Source organism: Carlito syrichta, unplaced genomic scaffold, assembly GCF_000164805.1.
Source record: "Carlito syrichta isolate Samal-C Ts95f unplaced genomic scaffold, Tarsius_syrichta-2.0.1 Scaffold107931, whole genome shotgun sequence".
Taxonomy (NCBI): domain Eukaryota; kingdom Metazoa; phylum Chordata; class Mammalia; order Primates; family Tarsiidae; genus Carlito; species Carlito syrichta.
The window spans coordinates 17165-25000 of NW_007052027.1; the positions used below are offsets into that span (position 1 = coordinate 17165).

A 7836-nucleotide genomic window follows, 5' to 3' on the forward strand; every position below is an offset into this window, starting at 1 on the left:
CAGGGCTGTCCTAGGGTGGGTGTCCGGGAGAGTGCCCACACGTGGGGGTGCCCCGGCGGGGGTGCCTGGGCGTCATGAGTCCCCCCTGCAGACGTCCCCCAAGATCTTCGCCGTCAGAATCCTGAACCACCTGTTGCTATTCATCGACCAGACGCTGGCCCCGCACAGGGAGCTCCTGGCGGGCTTCAGGGAGGTGGCTCCTCCATTCCGGGGGCAGGTACGGGGGCGGGGGGGCAGAGGGAAGGGGCAGCCAGGCTACGGGGTGCCCAGTGTGGCCTCCCTGCTGCAGGTGCTGTTTGTGGTGGTGGATGTGGCTGCGGACACTGATCACGTGCTGCAGTACTTTGGCCTCAAGGCCGAGGCGGCCCCCACCATGCGCCTGGTCAATGTCGAGACTACCAAGAAGTATGCGCCCACTGATGGAGAGCCCATCACTGCAGCTTCTATCACCGCCTTCTGTCACGCAGTCCTCAGTGGACAGGTCAAGGTACGTTGCATGCAGGCCCTCCAGGGTGGGGGCGCGGATTCACAGGCATGGCAGGGGGGAGCAGCAGTCCTCAGGACTCCACCCTTGAGACCACCTAGTGAGGCACTGCTCCTGTCTCCCGCAGCCCTATTTCCTGAGCCAGGAAGTGCCCCCTGACTGGGACCAGCAGCTGGTCAAGATCCTTGTGGGCAAGAATTTCGAGCAGGTGGCTTTCGATGAAACCAAGAATGTGTTTGTCAAGTTCTGTGAGTGCCAAGGGTGGCGGGCAGGGCACGGGTGGCAGGGGACCTGGCTGGCTGCGTTTGACACCCTCTGTCCTAGACGCCCCGTGGTGCACCCACTGCAAGGAGATGGCCCCGACCTGGGAGGCGCTGGCTGAGAAGTACAAGGACCAGGAAGACATTGTCATTGCTGAGCTGGACGCCACAGCCAATGAGCTGGAAGGCTTTGCTGTGCAGGGCTTCCCCACCCTCAAGTACTTCCCAGCAGGGCCAGATCGGAAGGTATGGTGGCCGGGAGGATACTGGACCCTGTCTTCCCGGCTAGGTACACTCAGACACAGCCTGGTCCTGGGTGTGTCCTCCAGTCCGCCTGTCCCCATTCAGGTGATAGAGTACAGAAGCACCAGGGACCTGGAGACCTTGTCCAAGTTCCTAGACAATGGGGGCAAGCTGCCCATGGAGGAGCCAGTAGCCCCCTTTCCGGTAGGTGCCCAGCCGGGCTCTGGGGCTGGGCAGGGTGGGCCGAGGGCAGAGCCCTGAGCTGGGTCTGTGACCCTTTCTAGGAACCATCGGCCAACTCCACTGTGGGTTCCAAGGAGGAGCTATAGCCACTCCACACTGCTGACAGCACCTGCACAGTATCCTGGCACTCGCACATGGCCCGGCAACCCCCTACCACCCTGACACCCCCACGGACTGGAGCATGTCTCGTGTGCTGGTGGACCTTGAGCTGTGAATAAAGAGCGCTGGTCTGGGCTGAGCCTGCTTCCTAACTGTCCGTCACCCTCAGCTTTGGCCAAATCAGCCCCTGGGGCTGCCTGCACCTTGGGTGGACCTGGTCCCCTGCCCCAGCCCTGCCAGGCGTATTGGCACCGCAGTTTCTGCCCTGCCACCCTCACGCCACATACATGACCATTCCACAGGGACCAGGTGACAAGGCTGCCACATGGGCTGGGGCGCTGCTGTAACAGACAGGCATATTCCACAGTCAGGGAGGTTCAAAAACAGTTTTATTTCATTATTATCCAAGTACCTTTGAAAAGATAATTGTACAAGTCATTGCATGAAAAACGGGCTCAGGCAGCCCCCTGCTGGCCCTGGCCTGAGAAATGTACATATTTACATGGGCCCTTGGAAAGGAGGAACCCGCCACAGATGCGGCGGGAGACAGGGCACGGCGCTCGGTCGCCGGATTCACACAGTGGCAGGCGAGACAAGCTGTGTTGAAGGCACTCGGTGACGTGTATGATTTACACCCGGGCCTGGCTGGGCCCAGCAGAACACTATGCCGGCGGGTCCTGGGGGAGGCAGGGCCCTAGCACGTGGCTGCCCGGCTCAGGCCAGATGTCAAGTATTGCTTTGGGGAATGGATAGGGGTCCTCCTCAGCGATGGGACAAGCCCGGAGGGACCGCCCACCTAGACAGACGGCCGAAGGAGTAGGGGCTCACTGACCCAGCCCACACCCGCGTCCGCAAGCGATGCCCTGTGTGCTGGGCTCCTGAGCACAGGGTGGGGCTCCTGGTTCCGACACAGTGCGCCTTGCCGGCGTGTGTCCTCCGTGTGGCCATCCCCAGGGCCCGGCCTGGCGCCGCAGCCATGCTGGTCAGTCCACCTTCTCCACCTTGCCGATGATCTTCTCCTCGAAGACTGGCAGGACGGCCTCATCTTCCCGGACCTCCTCAAATACCACCCCACAGTCAAACTCGTCGCTGACCTTCTTGAAGTAGTATCTGCAGGGAGGCAAGAAGGGCTAAGCGAGGGGCTGTTTGCGGGCCCTGCCAGCAGACAAGACCTGCAGTCGTCCCTGTGGCCCCACCGCCCAGCAGGGTTTCAGAGTGATCCTGAGCAGGTCAGTGATCGTGTAGCGGCCCTGCCTGCTAGGAAGTTTGACAGCCCCTGGGACCTTAACCCCAGTCTCCAGGGAGCTGCAGGGGAGGAGGGAACAGTGGATGTCTGCTCCATGGTGTCTGTGGTGGTGAGGCACCTCATTCTCCCACCCACTCCTGGAGCGTTCCAGAGCTGCTTGGTGGACAGAGAAGACCACCCACCAAAGCCCGCTGTGGCCAGATGCTGCTGGCTCTGCCAGGTCCGCCCGTGTCCCCCACTGGTTGCTCAGGAGGCCTCTGCCTCTATAGGCTGGGCAGCCGGAGACCTTGGCGGGAAGGGGTCTGGCTAAGAGCCTGAAGATGAGGCTGCCAGAGCACTGTGTTTGGGCCTGTTTCCTACCCTGAGGACCCTTCAGTTCTGCAGAGCACGAGGCATCTGGCCGACAACCGAGGGCTGGAGATGTGGGACAGCCAGGGCAGACGCCATCCCCTTCTGCACCAGCCAGCACCAGCGTGGCAGGACCCATCCCACAGCCCCACCCGGGTGGGTGGCCCAGCCCCAACCTCACCTGTAGCTGCCCTTCTTGGTCAGCAGCTCCTTGAACTGGCCCAGGGTGACTGCGCGGCCCCTCACCAGGGTCCGGTAGGGGATGGGCTCCCCACAGAAGTAGTAGGCCACCACGATGCTGTCGCACACCTGGGCGCTCCCCCCGCCCGCCTTCCGCTGTGACTTCGTCCTGAGGGCAGAGAAATGGGGTGAGGGCTGGGCCCAGGCCCGGGTCACAGAGTGCCCCACTCAGAAATGCCTGAACCTGGCCCGCCGTGCACCAACGGCCACGCCAGCCCAAGGCCTCACCTGACACAGCATCTGCATCTGGGATTCAGTCCCTCGTCGACGCCGCTTACTAGGAACCCAAGGGTCTCCTCCGCTGGCCCCACCCTTGCCTGGCCAGGGCCTGACTCCCTGCTGTCCCCCAAACAGGCCCGGGTCCTTGTCCAACCACACCCAGGCGGTGAGTGGCTTCTCAGTCCTGGAGCCCAGGTGGATCCTCTGCCCAGCTACTAAGACAGCCAGGCCAGGCCACAGGCCCACCTTGGTGGCAGGGTGGGCTGCACCAGTCGTACCCTTGGAAGACCTCTGAAGGGCAAGAGTTGGATACACAGAGCTGCACGTGAATCTTGAAATGAACCTGCCCCACGGTGATGGCAGAGGGTCAGAGGCTGCAGGACCTTCCTAGTGGGAGTGCGACTGGGCCCAATGGGGGCCGACATCCCACAGGAGCTGCACAGCCATTCCAGAAGCTGCCCCAGGTCCACTTGGGCCCAGTCCTGGGCCCCTGCCAGCCCAGCACACCCAGAAGCTCCCAGATCCAGTGTCATGGCAGGAAGGCCACATGGCCACCTCGGACACAAGACTTTGAAAGCCAGTCCCCAGACACCTGATTTCTCAGACCTTCTCCCCAGTGCTGCGTCCCTGCAGCCCACAGGGCCAGGGCCATCAGAGCAGAACCGACTGTGGGGTCTGCCTCCCCGGGGACAGGTCACCAAGGAGCTGTCTAGAACAGAAGCTCTGAGGGTGCAGCAGTCCTTGGTGTGAGGCAAGCCCAGGGAGGCCTGGAGACCCTGCCTCAAGGCTCCTCTCTGGGGTTTGAGTCAACACTGCCCACGTGGGCCACAGAGTGTGGACATGGCAGCCTCCCACTCCTTGCTCCGAGCAGTCCACATTTCGGGTGGGAACAGACCCAACTCACTGGCTGCAACAGCTCGAGAGATGTGAGCTGTCGCGACGTATGTACGACCCAGCACAGCTCAGGCCCCTCCGTGCCTGTGTTGGAGGTCAGAGTGCAGACCCAGTGCTCACAGTGGCTGCACAGGAGCCAGCGAGCCCCCAGCCTAGCAGGAGGCTCAGGAAGGAAAGTGGGGTGAGAGGCAAGTCTGCCCTGCAGAGGCCCAGCCGGGATGCCCGTGTGGATACAGGCCCGGGTCACTTCCCAGGCCCTTGGCCATTTGTCACCACGCTGGATACCAGCGTCTCCTCTGACGGAGACAGGAGGGAAACCCTCAGGTGTGGAGTCTGGTGCCGCGGGACCTTCTCCAGCCATGGTGGCCTCTGAGGCCACGTCCTGGGAGAACAGAGTCACCACAGGCGCCTGAGCGGGACGGGCGGGACCGCGAGGACCTGCAGGGCACACGTACTCTGTCTCGGAGAGCTCCATGTCCGACACGGCTGGTACCACGCTCAGCACTGGCGCGCATGCTGGCCTGATGCAGGCGCGTCCCCGCTGCATAACCTCCTGCACATACCTAGGGAACAACCGCATCAATGGGCCGCGTGGCTGCCAGCCCTGGGGAGGGGCCTCAGGCAATGCTGCTGGGACAGCGGGTGGGGGCAGGGTGTGCAGGGGCGCAGAATCCACCCAGTGAGGCTCGGGGGCATGAGGCATCATGCCCCCTTTAGACCTTGGTGGTGCCAGAGACGCCACCACAGACGCTCAAGAAACAGGCGGCACTCGGTCCAGAGTGCCACAAGCTCCTGATCTGGCCACGGATCCTTCAAGCTCCCAGGAACACACTTTGTGAAACTTGATCCGAGGTGGACTCCTGCCACCTCCCACCCTGAGGGATATTTGCTCCCCAGTGCAGAAAACCCCAGAGACACTGTCCTTGGCCTGATCCCTGGGGTATGGCCCACCCCTCAGTTTTCTCGCATGAGCTCCCCCTGGACGCAGACATGGCTTGGGGCCAGGGGGCTCCATCTGCCCCTCAGGGAGGGCAAGGACTCCCAAGTGCCACACCTGAGCCTGGCCTGGCTGGCAGCATGGCAGCTCCTGTCACATGGACACCCGCACCTGGGCACAGGCAGCCTGACGATTACTGCTCTGGCCTGCCAGGCAGGGCCTATGAGGCTGGGGAGGGCCCTGCACCCATAACCTGCCACCTCTGCACCAAGTACAGCTGCCCACAAACTCTCCAATCCCCAGAACACAGAAGGCTACCAGCTCTAGGCTTCCTCACTGGAGCCACGAGCAGAATCACAGCAGGGTCACGTGGGCTCAAGACACATGGCACAGAGTGGTTCCTGTGGCCAGAGGGAGATGGCCACACCCACCATCATGTGAGGTCTGCCAGGTGCGGGCGCGAAAAGCAGATGCAACCCTGTCCCCTAAGAGCTCCATTCAGGCTGGTGAGGATGGTCCAGGAGGTTTTGGTAGGGGCTCCCGCAGGGGAGTCCACATAGGCCTACCTGGGACTTGCCCTCCAGGGCCCATCTGCCCCACTAGGTCACAGGTTTCAGACCTGGGCAACGACCTGGGCACCCAATGCCTTAGGATGAGGGTCATCTGGCTACAACAAAGTGGTCATCCTTTTGGTGTGAGGAAACTATTACCCTCTCTGGCCCCAAAGCTGGCATCAGGTTCAGAAAGCCTGGTGCTGGCCCACAAGCATTCCATGACCCGGGACACACACAGTCCTCAGCTACGCTGAGGGCTGGGAAGGAATGCCACTTCAGAAGATCAGGGTGCCACAGCCCACAGGGCACCAGATGAGGGCAGACAGGCCAGGAAGCGGGGCTGGGCCCCGGCCCCAGATGGTCTGAGACGGGCAGGAGGAGCTGGTCATCCTGAAGGCAGCCACGGTTCCAGGGCTGGGTAATACAGACTCCCAGCTCTCTCAGAGAGCATGTCTGGGAACACTAGCCCCAAGACCCAGCTGACCAGATAGGAGAGCCACATTCCAGCCTGGAGATGTCATGCTGCCACTCACAGAAAATGGGTTCCCTGTAACCATGGCGGAGACAGATCTGACTGCTGTGGTCCAGAAGACCAAGGAGGGCACGAAGGGAGAGGCTATGGGCTTGGGGTCTCTCCTGGAGTTTCACACCCGTACAGGCTTGGACCTGAGTGTTGTCCCACTGTCCAAGGCTCTCCTGGATGTGCCTGTGGAGTGGCAGCCAGGATGCCCCAGGACACCTGTCAGCGGCTTCTGACCAGGGACTGGCTGCTCCTGCCACATTGGGGACCCACAGCCTCTTGTGCAGACCTGGGTGTGAGTGGGAGTGCCCCAGCCCTAGCCCAGAACAGGGCACGTGGTGGCCTTGGGCAAGGGGGCACCTGCCGTCCTGCCCCTTCACAGTAGGCCCACTGCTGCGTCCTTCCCCACGGCACTCAGTGGAAGGGCCTGGGGTGACTGGTGGGTGCCCAGTGGGCTGCTCCCCAAAGGCCCCTGTGGGAGGGGCCCCACACGCATACCTCTGTCTGGAGGGCAGCCGGCTGGCTCGTTTCTCCTCCTCCTCAAGACGTCGGCGGGCCTCTTCCAGCTGGGTCAAGGGGTTGGGGGCTGGGTGAGGTGGCATTGTGGGGTCTTGGATGAAGAGGTGGGAGGGCTGCACGGAGGTTCGGAGCTGAGTGCCAGCCCAGGGGTGCACAGCCCCAGGGCGCTCAACGGACAAGGGTCTGGAGCTCTCATGGGGCTGTAGCTTCTTTGTGCCAGAAGACCTTGGAGACAAGAGAACAACTTGTGGCAGTGGCTAATCCCTGGCCCCCTACCTGGTGGGGGACCCTGAAGGGTGGCACAGGCAGAGGTACACCTGAGGTCTGGTCACCCAGTCATGTGAACGTCCCCCTCAGACCACACAACAAACTTTCTTTTCTTACTGACTTGTTTTTTGTAATTTTTTTTTTTTTGAGTTGGAGTCTTACTCTGTCGCCCAGACTGGAGTGCAGTGGCCGCTCCTGGCCACTGCAGCCTCGACCTGCTGGGTTCTGGCGATCCTTCCGCCTCAGCCTTTCGAGTAGCCAGAATTACAGGCGCGCGCTACCACGCCCAGCTAATTTTTTGATTTATTGTAGAGATGAGGTCTCGCCTGCCCAGGCGGGTCTCGAACCCACAGGCTCAGGCAATCCACTCACCTCAGTCTCCCAAAGGCGCGGGATTACAGGCTGAGCCACCGAGCCCGGCTTATTTTTAACAACTTTACTAAGATATAAACTGATGCTAGTCCCATCTACTAGAGAAACTGAGGCAGGAGGATCACTTGAGCCCTAGTGTTTGATGCTGCAGGGAGCTATGATCATGCCATGACACTCCAGCCCGGGTGACACAGTGAGTTCCTGTTTCTTTCTTTTTTTTTTATTTTTGAGTTGGAGTCTCTGTCGCCCAGACTGGAGTGCAGTGGCTGCTCCCGGCCACCGCCGCCTCGACCTGCTGGGTTCTGGCGATCCTTCCGCCTCAGCCTTTCGAGTAGCCAGAATTACAGGCGCGCGCTACCACGCCCAGCTAATTTTTTGATTTATTGTAGAG

The 7836-nt window shown here is 61.5% G+C and overlaps 2 protein-coding genes across 2 annotated transcripts in view; one reads left to right on the top strand and one right to left on the bottom strand.

The window, feature by feature from the left end:
- Positions 1 to 1468, top strand: part of LOC103270385 (protein disulfide-isomerase A2) — a 3909-nt gene extending 2441 nt beyond the window's left edge. Inside the window, exons 3-8 of the mRNA XM_021717196.1 lie at positions 92 to 217; positions 290 to 487; positions 612 to 732; positions 809 to 990; positions 1093 to 1191; positions 1272 to 1468. Of these exons, the coding sequence (XP_021572871.1) occupies positions 92 to 217; positions 290 to 487; positions 612 to 732; positions 809 to 990; positions 1093 to 1191; positions 1272 to 1316 (771 nt within the window). The 3' untranslated portion in view covers positions 1317 to 1468. The remainder of the gene's footprint in view (positions 1 to 91; positions 218 to 289; positions 488 to 611; positions 733 to 808; positions 991 to 1092; positions 1192 to 1271) is intronic.
- Positions 1469 to 1700: 232 nt separating this feature from the next.
- AXIN1 (axin 1) overlaps positions 1701 to 7836 on the bottom strand; it is a gene marked incomplete at its 5' end in the record, with an annotated part of 21481 nt that continues 15345 nt past the window's right edge. The window contains 4 exons of the mRNA XM_021717205.1: positions 1701 to 2439; positions 3105 to 3272; positions 4732 to 4839; positions 6786 to 7031. Of these exons, the coding sequence (XP_021572880.1) occupies positions 2313 to 2439; positions 3105 to 3272; positions 4732 to 4839; positions 6786 to 7031 (649 nt within the window). The remainder of the gene's footprint in view (positions 2440 to 3104; positions 3273 to 4731; positions 4840 to 6785; positions 7032 to 7836) is intronic.